The 17,731-nt window shown below is 39.7% G+C and overlaps 1 protein-coding gene across 1 annotated transcript in view; it reads left to right on the forward strand.

The window, feature by feature from the left end:
- The window catches only part of BRMS1L (BRMS1 like transcriptional repressor), a 45,959-nt gene that overhangs the window by 6,839 nt on the left and 21,389 nt on the right, over window positions 1-17,731 (forward strand). The window contains exons 3-4 of the mRNA XM_522994.8: window positions 138-265; window positions 2,005-2,084. Coding sequence (XP_522994.2) covers window positions 138-265; window positions 2,005-2,084 — 208 coding nt within the window. The remainder of the gene's footprint in view (window positions 1-137; window positions 266-2,004; window positions 2,085-17,731) is intronic.

Consider the following 17,731-nt stretch of genomic DNA (forward strand, 5'->3'; position numbering starts at 1 on the left):
CTTGAGATCAAGGCAAAATATATTTGATAGATTATTAGAATATAAATGATATTGGGAACAAATAATGTATAGAAATGGCAAATTGTTGGCCTTTGTTGAGATTTTTACATTAACATATTAATTTTTGCTTTGTTAAGACTTTATAAAGAACGATTAAGTCAGGTGGATGCAAAACTACAAGAAGTCATAGCTGGAAAAGCACCAGAATACTTGGAACCGCTGGCAACTTTACAGGAAAATATGCAAATTCGTACAAAGGTAGCAGGTAGGAAAGTGAAGAATCTTTTCCATATATAGAATGTAAACTCTTCAGTAGCTTTAAAAGGTGTTTATCAAGTAAGTGTTTTATGTTGATGGGATTACAAGCATATTTACATCGACCAGAATATTTTACTTTTAGTTAGCCCACAGTTACTGTATTTATTAAATACCTCTTGCTTTGCTCTGCTGCTGTAGGGGATTAAAAAAAAAAAAGCCCTGAAGTTGTTTACAGTGTTGTTGAGAAGATAGTTCCACATTTGGTGAAACAACTGGAAACCATGATACTTTCATTAAGAGAGACTGTTACTATCACACTTTAATTCCCTATTAGATAAAGTTTAAGTGTTCTAGGCATTTTTTTAATATGTAAAAGTGATAGGATTTTTTTTAATTTATAAAAAAATTTAAAAATGTTTGATCAGGATATTATAGAACAGGAAACTTGCCTTGAACTAGATGATTTAATTTTTCTTTTTTACTTTGATAAGTTTGGTTACTCATTTGTGGCTACAAATAAACAAAGATGCACTATATTTGTATGGTTACATTTCAGTCTTATGTTTGTAAATGGGATCCAGCCTCAGTATCATGTCCTGGCACTCATAATCAAGGGATATATATATGATTTTTCATAGTCAAAAACTAAACTTTAATTAGTGGAGATGCTGGTTGTTTTTCTCTTATGTGGCACTAATTGACCCTTATGTACCTGTTAGATAATACCTAAGGCATTGTTGATAATAAGTTCTTTTTACTAAATCCTCCTTTAACCAAATTTTATTTTTGAGTGCTTAATATTATGTAGATGATATGATACTCTTCACTGCTATCTTTACATATTGACTTAACATACCCTTAGAAGTAAAAATATCCCTAATTTTCTTTGTTCTTTTAGGTTACATGGATGATCAGGAAATATTACTTGAGTCGATTATTTACTTTTCTACTCTGGCCTCTTTTATATTTTGATTTTGCAGAGTAGTGTGTGTGAATGTGTTGCTGATGACATAGTTCCAGATATCTGTCTCTTGCCTTTACTATACAAAGAGAGATAATTACATTTCTAGGGCCAACTATGGCATAAAGCTTAGAATACATATCCAGAGCTCTTTGCGTGCCGTTTTTGTAGTGACATATTTGCATGGCCATGTTACCTATTTTATACTATTGTCCTGTTAGGGTCTAAGTTAAACTATCTTGGGTATCCATCCTCTAGATAAAGTCCTGTCAGGAGCACTCCAGACATAATTGATTTTGTTATATCAGTTTATATACATTTACTCCTCGTGGATTCTTTGGATTGAAAATGATAGTTTAAAAAAAGTGGTTTTGGTGGGGTATAGTATCTAGCTGTTACTCTGAGTATATGTGATTGATGACACCAGAGTTTATTATCTCCGTTTCTATTTTGAGAAACTTGAGAGATTGTTTTTCACAGGAAAAGAGTTTTATTTTCATTTTGATCATTCTGTATCAAACATTTAGGAGTAATCTTTAGAAGAATAGATTAAGAACAAAAACTAGCAGTACAGTTTCTTTCTAGCTCTTATAATTTCTAATCTTTTTGGATATATATTTTAAGTGAGACTTTTTATTTTTAGTCTTTAAAGACAAAGTTAGACTCACTTTTCAATTTTTTCTTGATCCATCTTATTAAATACAGTGAGGACAGAATTCCTGTAGGGAAGTGATAATGGAACTTCTCATTGCTAACATAATCAGAGTAATTGTGTTTGGTTGCAGGAATCTATAGAGAGCTCTGCTTAGAATCTGTAAAGAACAAATATGAATGTGAAATTCAAGCTTCTCGCCAGCATTGTGAGGTACTGTCATTTTGCATAACTTTTAAGCTAATTTCATCTCTTCAAGCCTTTTCTGAGTGTAGTAGTTAAAAAAGTAAACTAAGTAAAACAATATTAAATAGTACTTTAGCTCATCATTTGTGTGTGATTAAAAAAAAAAAAGAATAGAGTTGCATTGGAAGCTGTATTGGAGATAGGACACAAAGAAAGGACCATAGAAAAAAACTGAGATAATTTTAGAGGTTTTGCAGCTGTTACTTTAAAAAGACTTTGCAACGATTATGTCACCTGGCATTACTGAAAATATTAGTATAATTAGTATAATGTGGATTAGATTTGCGAAATATACACTCAATGGTGCAGTTAGGATGTTGGGCTATAGAATTAGTTTCTGTCTGTCTAGACCTATTTCCACATCTTTGGGCAGAATTCTCTATTTATGGGAAAAAAATAGGTATATTTTTCTGTATATTCTGTTTATTTTGCATTTAACCCATTTATGCTGAAGGTTGCAATTTTTTTGTGTGTGTGAAAAATCAGATCTTGGTGATGACCTTGAGCAGTAGGATATAAATAACTCCCACAAGCTTAACATTCCAGTAATGGAACACTAGGCATAAATGGGTTAAAATATTTATAGCATTTAAAAAACATAGTGCCCAGGCATGGTGGCTCACACCTGTAATCCCAAGAGTTTAGGAGGCTGAGGCGAGAGGATTTCTTGAGCTCAGGAGGTCAAGACCAGTCTGGGCAACATAGTGAGACCCCCCACCTCTACAAAAAATAGAAAAATTAGCTGGGCATGGTGGCAGGTGGCTGTAGTCCTAGCTACTCAGGAGGCTGAGGTGAGGGGATTGCTTGACCTTGGGAGGTTGAGGCTGCAGTGAGCTGTGATTGTGCCACTGTTCTGCAGCCTGGGTAACAGAGTGTCACCCTGTCTCAGAAATAACTACAACAACAACAAACAAAAAAACCCCATAGTGCCCATTTTGCAGATAACTTTTTATCAAATCTAGACAAGATTATAGATATACAGGTAGAAATAAGAGGACAAGTTCTATAACGATTCTTCTGTCACTTTAATGTGCCGTAAACTAAGAGTAGTTAGGTATAAAAATGATAGAGCGCATTGTTTCATTTTCATAATTACAACTGAGATTGATTATCTTTTTGGCGTTTACTAGCTGCTTGGATATTTTTTCCTAAGAAGTGCCTATTTGTATTTCTTGCCTTTGTGTTGGCTTTTAGTCTTTCCCTCATTGACTATATAAGTTCTTTATATATTCTGGCTATAAATGCTTTGCTGGTTGTATGCTTTGCAAATCTTTTTGCCCAGGTGGTACGATGTTTTCACTCTATCTGATGACTTGCTGCAAAGAAGTTTTACATTTTAATTTAGTTGAATTTATTATCTTTTTATTTATGGGATGTGTTTTGTTTTCTTTTGTTTTGAGACAGGGTGTCACTCTGTCACCCAGGCTGGAGTGCAGTGGCATGATCATGGCTCACTGCAGCCTCTACTCCCCTGGCCTCAAGCCATCCTCCTGCCTCAGCCTCCTGAGTAGCTGGGACTACAGATGCATGCCATCACACCCAGCTAATTTTTAAAATTTTTAGTAGAGAAGCGGTTCCACTATGTTGCCCAGGCTGGTCTCAAATGCCTGGGCTCAAGCAGTCCTCCTGCCTTGGCCTCCCGAAGTGTTGAGATTACAGGTGTGAGCCAAGGATGTGCTTTTTGTGTCTTCCTATTTTGAGGTAAAAAGATGTATTTTCCTTTAAAAGTTGAAATTTTGCTTTCAATATTTAGATTGCAAAACTACCTTTAATTAGTTTTTGTGTATGGTATAAAGTATGGTTCTAGGCTGGGTGTGGTGGCTCATGCCTGTAATCCCAGCACTTTAGGAGGCCGAGGCGGGCAGATCACCTGATGGCCATTTTCACGATATCAATTCTTCCTATCCATGAGCATGGAATGTTTTTCCATTTGTTTGTGTCCTCTCTTATTTCCTTGAGCAGTGGTTTGTAGTTCTCCTTGAAGAGGTCCTTCATATCCCTTGTAAGTTGTATTCCTAGGTATTTTAATCTCTTTGTAGCAATTGTAAATGGGAGTTCACTCATGATTTGGCTATCTGTTTGTCAGGAGTTCAAGACCAGCCTGACCAATATGATGAAACCCTGTTTCTACTAAAAATACAAAAATTAGCTGGGTGTGGTGGCATGCGCCTGTAATCCCAGGTACTTGGGAGTCTGAGACAGGAGAATTGCTTGAACCCAGGAGGCGGGGGTTGCAGTGAGCTGAGATCGTGCTATTGCACTCCAGCCTGGGCAACAAGAGCAAAACTCTGGCTCAAAAAAAAAAAAAGAAAAAGTATGGTTCTAATTTTATTTTTTTGTGTATATGGATAGGTAATGTCAACACTATTTATTACATACACCCTTGTTTCCCCAGAACTCAGCAATTTTCTCTCTTTTGTATATCAAATGCCCATATATGAGCTGGCCTGTTAATAACATTTTTCATTTATTCCATAAGTTTCATTTGTTCTGTTTGGCTATTTCTGCACCAGTATCACAGTATCTTTTTCTATTGCTTTTAGTCTAGTAAGTCTTGATAACTCTGTGACTTGATACTCTTACTTTGCTCTTTTTCTTCTTCTTTTTTTTGAGGCAAGTTCTTACTCAGTTGTCCAGGCTGGAGTGCAGTGGTGTGATCCTGGCTCACTCCATCCTCTGCCTCCTGAGTTCAAGCGATTCTCCTGCCTCAGCCTCCCAAACAGCTGGGACTAGGCATGTGCCACCATGCCTGGGTAATTTTTTTTTTTGTATTTTTAGTAGAGACGAGGTTTCACCATGTTGGCCAAGCTGCTCTCGAACTCCTGACCTCAGGTGATCCGCCTGCCTTGACCTAAAATGCTGGGATTACAGGCTTGAGCCACCATGTCTGGCCCCAATTTTAATTAAAAAAAATTACTTTTTAAAAAAATTGTACTTCAAGTTCTAGGATACGTGTGCAGAATGTGAGGTTTGTTACATAGGTATACATGTGCCATGGTGGTTTGCTGCATCCATCAACCCACCATCTACATTAGGTATTTCTCCTAATGCTATTCCTCCCCTAGCCCTCCACCCTCCCACAGGCCTCGGTGTGTGATGTTCCCCTCCCTGTGTCCATGTGTTCTCATTGTTCAACTCCCACTTATGAGTGAGAACATGCAGTGTTTGGTTTTCTGTTTCTGTGTGAGTTTGCTGAGTATGATGGTTTCCAGCTTCATCCATGTCCCTGCAAAGGACATGAACTCATCCTTTTCTATGGCTGCATAGTATTCCATGGTGTATATGTGCCACATTTTCTTTATCCAGTCTTTCATTGATAGACATTTGGGTTGGTTCCAAGTCTTTGTTATTGTGAACAGTGCCACAATAAACATACATGTGCATGTGTCTTTATAGTAGAATGATTTATAATCCTTTGGGTGTATACCCAGTATTGGGATTCCTGGGTCAAGTGGTATTTCTGGTTCTAGATGCTTGAGGAATTGCCATACTGTCTTCTACAATGTTTGAACTAATTTATACTCCCACCAACAGTCTAAAAGCTTTCCTATTTCTCCACATCCTCTCCAGCATCTGTTGTTTCCTGACTTTTTAATGATCACCATTCTAACTGGCGTGAGATGGTATCTCATTGTGGTTTTGATTTGCATGTCTCTAATGACCAGTGATGATGAGCTTTTTTTCATATGTTTGTTGGCTGCATAAATGTCTTCTTTTGAGAAGTGTCTGTTCATATCCTTTGCCCACTTTTTGATGGGGTTGTTTTTTTCTTGTAAATTTGTTTAAGTTGCTTTTAGATTCTGGATATTAGCCCTTTGTCAGATGGATAGATTGCAAAAATTTTCTCCCATTCTGTAGGTTGCCTGTTCACTCTGATGATAGTTTCTTTTGCTGTGCAGAAGCTCTTTAGTTTAATTAGATCCCATTTGTCAATTTTGGCTTTTGTTGCCATTGCTTTTGGTGTTTTCATCATGAAGTCTTTGCCCATGCCTATGTCCTGAATGGTATTTCCTAGGTTTTCTTCTAGGGTTTTTATGGTTTTAGGTCTTATGTTTAAGTCTTTAATCCATCTTGAGTTAATTTTTGTATAAGGTATAAGGAAGGGGTCCAGTTTCAGTTTTCTGCATATGGCTAGCCTGTTTTCCCAACACCATTTATTAAATAGGGAATCCTTTCCCCAATGCTTGTTTTTGTCAGGTTTGTCGAAGATCAGATGGTTGTAGATGTGTGGCATTATTTCTGAGGCCTCTATTCTGTTCCATTGGCCTATATGTCTGTTTTGGTACCAGTACCATGCTGTTCTGGTTACTGTAGGCTTGTAATATAGTTTGAAGTCAGGTAGCATGATGCTTCCAGCTTTGTTCTTTTTGCTTAGGATTGTCTTGGCTATATGGGCTCTTTTTTGGTTCCGTATGAAATTTAAAGTATTTTTTTCTAACTCTTTGAAGAAAGTCAATGGTAGCTTGATCAGAATAGCATTGAGTCTTTAAATTACTTTGGACACAATGGCCATTTTCACGATACTGATTCTTCCTATCCATGAACATGGAATGTTTTTCCATTTGTTTGTGTCCTCTCTTATTTCCTTGAGCAGTGGTTTGTAGTTCTCCTTTAAGAGGTCCTTCACATCCCTTACAAGTTAGATTCCTAGGTATTTTATTCTCTTTGTAGCAATTGTGAATGGGAGTTCACTCATGATTTGGGTCTCTGTTTGTCTATTATTGGTGTATAGGAATGCTTGTGATTTTTGCACATTGATTTTGTATCCTGAGACTTTCCTGAAGTTGCTTATCAGCTTAAGGAGATTTTGGGCTGAGACGATGGGGTTATCTAAAGATACAATCGTGTCATCTGCAAACAGACAATTTGACTTCCCCTCTTCCTATTTGAATACCCTTTATTTCTTTCTCTTGCCGGATTGCCCTGGCCAGAACTTCCAATACTATTCGAATACGAGTGGTGAGAGAGGACATCCTTGTCTTGTGCCGGTTTTCAAAGGGATTGCTTCCAGCTTTTGCCCATTCAGTATGATATTTGCTGTGGGTTTGTCATAAATAGCTCTTATTATTTTGAGATACATTCCATCAATACCTAGTTCATTGAGAGTTTTTAGCATGAAGTGGTGTTGAATTTTATCGAAGGCATTTTCTGCATCTATTGAGATAATCATGTGGTTTTTGTCATTGGTCTTGTTTATGTGATGGATTACGTTTATTGATTTGCGTATGTTGAACCAGCCTTGCTTCCCAGGTATGAAGCCGACTTGATTATGGTGGATAAGCTTTTTGATGTGCTGCTGGATTTGGTTTGCCAGTATTTTATTGAGGATTTTCATATCTATGTTTATCAGGGATATTGCCCTGAAATTTTCTTTTTTGTTGTGTCTCTGCCAAGTTTTGGTATCAGGATGATACTGGCCTCATAAAATGAGTTAGGGAGGATTCCCTCTTTTTCTATTGTTTGGAATAGTTTCAGAAGGAATGCTACCAGCTCCTCTTTGTACCTCTAGTAGAATTCGGCTGTGAATCCATCTGGTCCTGGGCTTTTTTTGGTTGGTAGGCTATTAATTAGTGCGTCAGTTTCAGAACTTGTTATTGGTCTATTCAGGGATTCAACTTCTTGATTTAGTGTTGGGAAGGTGTGTGTGTTCCGGAATTTATCCATTTCTTCTAGATTTTCTAGTTTATTTGCATAGAGATGTTTATAGTATTCTCTGATGGTAGTTGTATTTCTGTGGGATCAGTGGTGATATCCCCTTTATAATTTTTTGTTCTATTTGATCCTTCTCTCTATTCTTCTTTATTAGTTTGGCTAGTAGTCTATCTAAAACAAGCTCCTGGATTCATTGATTTTTTTGAAGGGTTTTTTTGAGTCTCTTTCTCCTTCAGTTCTGCTCCAATCTTTGTTATTTCTTGTCTTCTGCTAGTTTTTGAATTTGTTTGCTCTTGCTTCTCTAGTTCTTTTAATTGTGATGTTAGGGTGTCGATTTTAGCTCTTACCTGTTTTCTCCTGTGGGCATTCAGTGCTATAATTTTCCCTCTAAACACTGCTTTAGCTGTGTCCCAGAGATTCTGGTATGTTGTGTCTTTGTTCTCACTGGTTTCAAATAACTTATTTATTTCTGCCTTAATTTAGTGATTTACCCAGTAGTCATTCAGGAGCCGGTTGTACAGTTTCCATGTAGTTGTGCAGTTTTGAGTGAGTTTCTTAATCCTGAGTTCTAATTTAGTTGCACTGTGGTCTGAGAGACTATTATGATTTCTGTTTGGCATTTGCTGAGGAGTGTTTTACTTCCAATTATGTGGTCAATTTTATTTTTTATTTATTTTTTAAAATTTTATGTTATGTTATTTTATTTTTTTTTGAGATGGAGTCTTGCTCTGTCCCCCAGGCGTGATCTCGGCTCACTGCAAGCTCTGCCTCCTGGGTTCATGCCATTCTCCTGCCTCAGCCTCCCGAGTAGCTGGGACTACAGGTGCCTGCCACCACGCCGGCTAATCTTTTGTATTTTTAGTAGAGATGGGGTTTCACTGTGTTAGCCAGGATGGTGTCGATCTCCTGACCTCGTGATCTGCCCGCCTCGGCCTCCCAAACTGCTGGGATTACAGGCATAAGCCACTGTGCCTGGGCTATGTGGTCAATTTTATAATAAGTATGATGTAGTGCTGAGAAGAACATACATCCTGTTGATTTGGGGTGGAGAGTTCTGTAGATGTCTATTAGGTCTCCTTGGTCCAGAGCTGAGTTCAAGTCCTGAATATCCTTGTTAATTTTCTGTCTCATTGATCTGTCTAATATTGACAGTGGGATGTTAAAGTCTCTCACTATTATTGTGTGGGAGTCTCTTTGTAGGTCTCTAAGAGCTTCCTTTATGAATCTGCATGCTCCTGTATTGGTTGCATATATATTTAGGATAGTTAGTTCCTCTGGTTGCATTGATCTGTTTACCATTATGTAATGCCCTTCTTTGTCTTTTTTGATCTTTGTTGGTTTAAAGTCTGTTTTATCAGAGACTAGGATTGCAATCTCTGCTTTTTTTTTTTTTTTTTTTTGCTTTCCATTTGCTTGGTAAATATTCCTCCATCCCTTTATTTTGAGCTTATGTGTTTCTTTGCACGTGAGATGCGTCTCCTGAATACAGCATGCTGATGGGTCTTGACTATCCAGTTTGCCTGTCTGTGTCTTTTAATTGGGGCATTTAGCCCGTTTACATTTAAGGTTAATATTGTTATGTGTGAATTTGATCCTGTCATTATGATGCTGTCTGGTTATTTTGCCTGTTAGTTGATGCAGTTTCTTTAGCGTTGATGGTCTTTACAATTTGGTATGTTTTTGCAGTGGCTGGTACCAGTTTTTCCTTTTCATCTTTAGTGCTTCCTTCAGGAGCTCTTGTAAGGCAGGCCTGGTGGTGACAAAATCTCTCAGCATTTGCTTGTCCGTAAAGGATTTTATTTCTCCTTTGCTTATGGAGCTTAGTTTGGCTGGGTATGAAATTCTGGGTTGAAAATTCTTTTCTTTAAGAATATTGAATATTGGCCTCCACTCTATTCTGGCCTTTAGGGTTTCTGCAGAGAGATCTGCTGTTAGTCTGATGGGCCTCCCTTTGTGGGTAATCTGACCTTTCTCTCTGGCTGCCCTTAACATTTTTTCCTTCATTTCAACATTGGTGAATCTGATGATTATGTGTCTTGGGGTTGCTCTTCTCGAGGAGTATCTCTGTGGTGTTCTCTGTATTTCCTGAATTTGAATTTTGGCCTATCTTGCCAGGTTGGGGAAGTGCTCCTGGATAATATCCTGAAGAGTTTTTTCCAACTTGGTTCCATTCTCCCTGTCACTTTCAGGTATGCCAGTCAAACGTAGGTTTGGTCTTTTCACATAGTCCCATATTCCTTGGAGGGTTTGTTTGTTGCTCTTAATTCTTTTCTCTCTAATCTTGTCTTCATGCTTTATTTCATTAAGTTGATCTTCAATCTCTGATATCCTTTCTCCTCTTTATCAATTCAGCTATTGATACTTGTGGATGCTTCATGAAGTTCTCATGCTGTGTTTTTCAGCTCCATCAGGACATTTATGTTCTTCCCTTAACTAGTTATTCCAGTTAGCAGTTCCTGTAGCCTTTTATCAAGGTTCTTAGCTTCCTTGCATTTGGTTAGAACATGCTCCTTTAGCTTGGATGAGTTAGTTATTACCCACCTACTGAAGCCTACTTCTGCCAATTCGTCAAGCTCATTCTCCATCCAGTTTTGTTCTCTTGCTGGTGAGGAGTTGTGATCCTTTGGAGGAGAAGAGGCGTTCTGGTTTTTGGAATTTTCAGCCTTTTTGCACTGGTTTTTCCTCATCTTCATGGGTTTATCTACCTTTGGTCTTTGATGTTGGTGACCTTTGGATGGGGTTTCTCTGTGGAGGTCCTTTTTGTTGATGTTGATGCTATTCCTTTCTGTTCGTTAGTTTTCCTTGTTAACAGTCAGGCCCCTCTGCTGCAGGTCTGCTGGAGTTTGCTGGAGGTCCACTCTAAACCCTGTTTGCCTGGTTATCACCAGTGGAGGCTGCAAAACAGCAAAGATTGCTGCCTGTTCCTTCCTCTGGAAGCTTCATCCCAGAGGGGCACCTGCCAGATGCCAGCTGGAGCTCTCCTGTATGAGGTGTCTGTCCACCCCGGCTGGGAGGTGTCTCCCAGTCTGGAGGCACAGGGGTCAGAGACCCACTTGAGGAGGCAGTCTGTCCCTTAGCAGAGCTTGAGCGCTGTGCTGGGGGAAGATCCGCTGCTCTCTTTAGAGCTGGCAGGCAGGAATATTTAAGTTTGCTGAAGCTGCGCCCATAGCCACGCCTTCCCCCAGGTGCTCTGTCCTAGGGAGATGGGAGTTTTATCTATAAGCCCCTGACTGGGGCTGCTGCCTTTCTTTCAGAGATGCCCTGCCCAGAGAGGAGGAATCTAGAGAGGCAGTCTGGCTACAATGGCTTTGTGGCACTGCCGTGGGCTCTGCCCAGTTGCAACTTCCTGGTGGCTTTGTTTACACTGTGAGGGGAAAACTGCCTACTCAAGTCTCAGTAATGGCGGACGCCCCTCCCCTCACCAAGCTCAAGTGTCCCAGGTCAACTTCAGACTGCTGTGCTGGCAGTGAGAATTTCAAGCCATTGGATCTTAGCTTGCTGGGCTTCATGGGGGTGGCATCTGCTGAGCAAGACCACTTGGCTCCATGGCTTCAGCCTCTTTTCGAGGGAAGTAAATGGTTCTTTCTCGCTGGTGTTCCAGGTACCACTGGGGTATGAAAAAAAGCTCCTACAGCTAGCCCAGTGTCTGCCCAAAAGGCTCCTCAGTTTTGTGCTTGAAACCCAGGCCCCTGGTGATGTAGGAACCCGAGGGAATCTCCTGGTCTGTGGGTTGTGAAGACCATGGGAAAAGCGTAGTATCGGGGGCAGAATGCACCATTCCTCACGGCGTGGTCCCTCATGGCTCCCCTTGGCTAGGGGAGGGAGTTCCCCAACACTTTATGCTTCCCAGGTGAGGTGATGCCCTACCCTGCTTTGGCTCGCCCTCTGTGGGCTGTACCCACTGTTTAACCAGTCTCAGTGAGATGAATCGGGTACCCTAGTTGGAAATGCAGAAATCACCCGCCTTCTGCGTTGATCTTGCTGGGAGCTGCCGACCCGAGCTGTTCCTATTCGGCCATCTTGCCAGCCACCGCCAAAAAATTACTTTCATGTGATGATGCGCGCCTGTAGTTCTAGCTGCTTGAGTTGCTGAGGTGGGAAGATTGCTGAGTCCAAGAGTTCAAGACCAGCCTGGGCAACATAGCAAGACCCCATCACTAAAAAAATTACTTTTTATTTTTTGCTGCTATATCAAAAATAATTTTGTATATTGATATCATATCCAGCCAGCCACCTTACATACCTCTCTTTTTTAATTAATTAATTTTTTTTAAACTTTAGAGACATGGTCTCACTGTATTGCCCAGGCTGGAGTGCAGTGGCCTGATTATAGCTCACTGCAGCCTTGAACTCCTCTGCTTAAATGATCCTCCCACCTCAGGCTCATAAGTAGTTAGGACTATAGGCATATGCCACCACACCTGGCTAAATAAAAAATTTTTTTTGTAGAGATAGGATCTCACATATTGCCCAGGGTGGACCTCTGTTCTTAATTTTAATAATTTGCATGCAGATTTTCTTATTTTCCATGTAGATAATAATGTCATTTGTGAATAATAGCAGTTTGTTTCTTTTATTCTCATCTTCCTCTTATTTGTTTTACTTGTTTTAATGGCACTGATAGGACCTCCAATACAAAGTGGAATGGAAGCAGTGAAAGCAATCATCGTTGTTATATTCTTGCTCTTAAGGGAATGCTTCTAACATTTTTCCAACAAGTATGATATTTTCTTTTGAGTTATGGTAAATGCTCTTTGTCAAGTTAAGGAAATTTCCTCTTCTTTTTTTTCTCAGAATTTTTACCAATAGTTAAATTTTAAATGCTTTGTCTGCATCTATTGAATTAGTCGTGGTTTTATTCTCATGATCTATTGCCGTGGTGACTTAGGTTGTTAATGGATTTCCTAATGTTAAACTATTCTTGGATTCCAGGAATGATTCTTTTTCTTCTGTGTTTGCAAGTGAGATTTAATTGTCAATTCTCATACTGTCTTTTATTTGATTACAAGATTCATAAACTGAGTTAAGAATATTCTGTATTTTTCTCTTCCATAGAAGTATATATTTAAGAGTGCAGTAGTTCCGTGAGTGTTTTGTACATCTTGTCTTTGTGATATACACATACACACACACACATTTTTTAGAGTTGGGGGGTCTTACTGGGTTGCCCAGGCTGGAGTGCAGTGGCTGTTCACCAGCGTGATCATAGTGCACTGCAGCCTTGAATTCCTGGCCTCAAGCAGTCCTCCCATCTCAACCTCCCGAGTAACTGGGACTATGCCACTGCACCTGGCTATGATATGGATTTTTAATAGTGTCATACTCAATAAGTTGTAAGAAAGTAGATAGAACTCATTTTGGTGAATTATTTGAGAGTGAGTTTACAGCATGATGCACTTTTACCCCTGAGTCCTTTAATGTATGTTAGAAACAAATGAGGAACATTCTTTTACATAACCAAAGTATAGTCATCAAAGTCAGGAAATGGGTTGGGTGCAGTGGCTCATGCCTGTAGTCCCAGCGCTTTGGGAGCCTGAGGTGGGAGGACTGCTTGAGCTCAGGAGTTTGAGACTAGCCTGGGTAACAAAGCAAGACTCTGTCAAAACAAAACAAAACAAAACAAAACAAAAACAAAAAAACTGGGCATGGTGGCACACACCTGTAGTCCCAGCTACTCGGGAGGCTGAGGCAGAGGATTGCTTGAGCCCAGGATGTTGAGGCTGCAGTGAGCCATGATCGTGCCACCACACCCTAGCCTTGGTGACAGAGTGAGATCCTGTCTAAAAAAAAAAAAAAAAGAAAAAAAAATCAGACCACATGTTGTCATTGTCACTGCATTTAGTTTTCATGTCTTTTTAGTCTCCTTCAGTGTGAAACAATTCTTTAGTCTTTTCTAAACTTTCATGATCTTTACATTTTTGAAAATTTCAGGCCAGTTATTTTGTAGAATGTTCCTCAGTTTTGAGTTGGTCTGCTATTTCTTGATGATTAGAATCAGGTTTTGCAACTGGCAGAAAAATCCCAGCAGTGATGCTGTGTTCTTCTCATTGAATTCTGTCAAGCAGTACACAGTTTTGATATGTACTATTATTGGTGATATCCACTTTGATCACTTGATTTAAGTGATGTCTTCCAGTTTCCCCAGGTAAACTTACTTTTTTCCCATTGTGATAAATATTTTGAGGAGAAGGACTTTGAAACTATGCAAATACGTTGTTCCTCATAACACATTCAATTAATTAATTTATATAAATATGGACTCCTTTTTTAAACTCATTTTTTGGTCTACTTTATCTTTCCCTTACTGAGGGAAACATGTCAGAATTTCTGTGATGGTGGATTTGTTTATATTGCTGTTTTTTTAAAAAAAACAACAAAAAAATAAAACGCAGGGTCTCCCTTTGTTGCCTAGGCTGGAGTGCAGTGGCATGATCATAGCTCACTGCAACATCTGCCTCCTGAGTTCAAGCGATCTTCCCACCTCAGCATCTCCAGTAGCTGGGACTGCAGCCATGTGTCACCAGCCTGGCTACTTTTTATATTTATCTTTTTGTAGAGATGGGGTTTTGCCATGTTGCTCTGGCTGGTCTCGAACTCCTGGGCTCAAGCGATCTGCCACCTTGGCCTCCCAAAGTCCTCAAATTACAGGCTGAAGCCACTGCACCTGGCCATCTCTTTGTATTTTTATTTCAGTTCTTTTTCTTCTTTCTTTTTTTAGAAATAGGGTCTCTGTCATCCAGGCTTGAGTGCAGTGGCATGACCTAGCTCACTGAAGCCACAAACTCTGGAGCTCAAATGATCCTGCACCTCAGTCTCCCAAGTACCTGGGACTATAGGTGTGTGCCACTGTGCCCAGCTAATTTTTAAAAATATTTTGTAGAGAGAGAGTCTCACTTTGTTGCCCAGGCTGAGTTTCCTTCTTTATTTCCTAAAAAGTCCAACGTATCATTCTCTTCAAAATAGTAAAGTTATTCACCATTTGAGATTTGGAGGCCAAAGGTACTAATGATGAGGTGCAATACAGTTAGCTATAGGCACAATGTTGTATGGCAGATCTCTAGAACTTAATCATCTGGCATACTGAAACTTTATACCTGTTGAATAGCAACTCCCCATTTCCCCCTCCGCCACACCTGGCAACCACCATTGTATTCTCTGCTTCTGTGTGTCTGACTAGTTTATATACCTCACACAAGTGGTATCATCCACTATTTTCCTCCATGACTGGCTTATTTCACTTAGCATGATGTCAATATGCTGCTGATAATGATAGGATTTCCTTCTATTCTAAGGCTGAATAATATTCTATTGTATGTATTGACTACATTTTCTTTACCCCATTCATCTGTCTGTGGGTATTTAGGTTGTTTCCACATCTTTGCTGTTATAAATAGTGCTGCAATGAATGTGGGAGTACAAATATTTCTTTGAGATCCCGATTTCAATTCTTTAGGTTTAATACCCAGAAGTGGGATTGCTGGATCATATGATATTTTTTTCAGGATGCTCCAGACTGTTTTCTTTTTAAAAAAGCAATTAATTTTAAATTGACAAATGTTAAAATTGTATATACTTAAGGTGTATAGCATGATGTTTTGATATATGTATATGTTGTGGAATGATTAAGTCGAGTTAATTAACATATCCGTCACCTCACGTACCATTTGTTTTGTGATGAGAACATTTAGAACCTACTCTCTTAGCAAGTTTCCAGTATACAATACATTATTATTATTATTAGTTTTTTTATTTTTAGAGATGGGAGTCTTTCTGTGTTGCTATGTGAGTCTTTCTGTGTTGCTCAGGCTGGCCTTGAACTCTTGGCCTTAAGTGAGCCCATTGCCTCAGCCTTCCAAGTAGCTGGGACTACAGGTGTGCACCACTGCATCTGGCTACAATACATTATTATTACCTCTTATAATATTATCCTGCACAGTAGATCTCCAGAGCTTATTCCCCCTGTCTAACTGAAATTTTGTACCCTTTGGTGAACATTTCCCATACCCTGCCCCACTGCCCACTCCCACATTTCTTGGTAACCACCATTCTACTCTTCTATGAGTTTGATTTTTTTTAGATCCTACATGTAAATGAGATCATATTTATCTTTCTATGCCTGACTTATTTAACGTTAGTAATGTCCTCTAGGTTCATTCATGTTGTCACAAGTGACAGGATTTCCTTCTGTTTTAAGGCTGAATAGCATTCTGTTGTGTGTATATATATCAATTTTCTTTATCCATTCATCCATTGATGGACACTTAACATTTCATCAATGGATGAACTTCCATATCTTGGAGGTGAATAATGCTGTAGTGAACATGGGAGTGTAGATATCTTTGACGTACTGTTTCATTTCCTTTGGATATATACCTAGAAGTGGAATTGCTGGAAATTGTAATTTTTTTTCTTTTTCTTTTTCAATTTTTTATAGAGACAGAATCTCACTGTGTTGCCCAGGCTGGTCTCAACTCCTGGGCTCAAGTGATCCTCCCACCTTGGCCTCCCAAAGTGCTGGGATTACAGGCATGAGCCACTGTACCCTGGCCTGTAGTTGTATTTTTAAATTTTTGAAACCTCTGTACTGTTTTCCATAATGGCTGTACTAGTTTAAGTTCCCAACAGTGAACAAGGGCTCCTTTTTCTCCACATTCCTGCTACCAACACTTGTTATCTTTTGTCTTTTTGTTTGTTTGTTTTTGAGACAGTCTTGTTCTGTTGCCTAGGCTGGAGGGCATTGACACGATCATAGCTTACTGCAGCCTCAAACTCCCAGGCTCAAGCAGCTCTCTTACCTCAGCCTCCCAAGTAGGTAGGACTATAGGCATGTGCCACCATGCCTGGCTAGTTTTATTTTATTTTATTTTATTTTTGTGGAGATGGGGTCATGCTGTGTTGCCCAGGCTGGTCTCAAACTCCTGGCCTCAAGTGATCCTCCCAGCTTGGTCTCTCAAAATGTGGAAATTACAGGCATGAACCACTGCACCCAGCTTGTTACCTGTCTTTTTGATAATGGCCATTCTAACGGGTGTGGGATGATAAATCGTTGTTTTGATTTGCATTTCCCTGATGATTAATGATATTGAGCATCTTTTCATATACCTGTTGTCCATTGTATGTTTTTGGGGGAATGTCTATTCAAGTCTTTTGCCCATTTTAAAATCTGATCATTTGGGCTTTTGCTACGGAGTTGAATATTTTCTTTCTTTCTTTCTTTCTTTTTTTTGTTGACACAGAGTGTCGTTCTGTCACCCAGGCTGGAGTGCAGTGGTGTGATCTCGGCTCACTGCAACTTCTGTCTCCCGGGATCAAGCGATTCTCGTGCCCCAGCCTCCCCAGTAGCTGGGGCTGCAGGCATGTGCCACCAGGCCTGGCTAATATTTTTTGTATTTCTAGTAGAGACGGGGTTTCACCGTGTTGGCCAGGCTGGTCTTGAACTCCTGATCTCAAGTGATCCACCCGCCTCGGCCTCCCAAAGTTCTGAGATTACAGGCGTGAGCCACTGTGCCCGGCTGAAGAATTTCTTATATATTTTGGATATTATTGCCTTATCAGATATATGGTTTGCAAATATATTCTCCCATTTAGTAGATTGCCTTTTCTTTTTTTTTTTTTTTTTTTGAGATGGAGTTTCGCTCTTGTTGCCCAGGCTGGAGTGCAATGGTGTGATCTCGGCTCACCCCAACCTCTGTCTCCTGGGTTCAAGCGATTCCCCTGCCTCAGCCTCCTGAGTAGCTGGGATTACAGGCATGCACCACCATGCCTGGCTAATTTTGTATTTTTAGTAGACATGGCATTTCTCCATGTTGTTCAGGCTGGTCTTGAATTCCGATCCACCCGCCTCAGCCTCCCAAACTGCTGGGATTACAGGCGTGAGCCACCGTGCCCGGCCTTCAGTAGGTTGCCTTTTCACTCTGTTGTTTTCGTTGCTGTGCAGAAGCTTTTTAGTTTTGGTAGTCTCA

The sequence above is a fragment of the Pan troglodytes genome, chromosome 15 (genome assembly GCF_028858775.2).
Source record: "Pan troglodytes isolate AG18354 chromosome 15, NHGRI_mPanTro3-v2.0_pri, whole genome shotgun sequence".
Lineage (NCBI taxonomy): Eukaryota > Metazoa > Chordata > Mammalia > Primates > Hominidae > Pan > Pan troglodytes.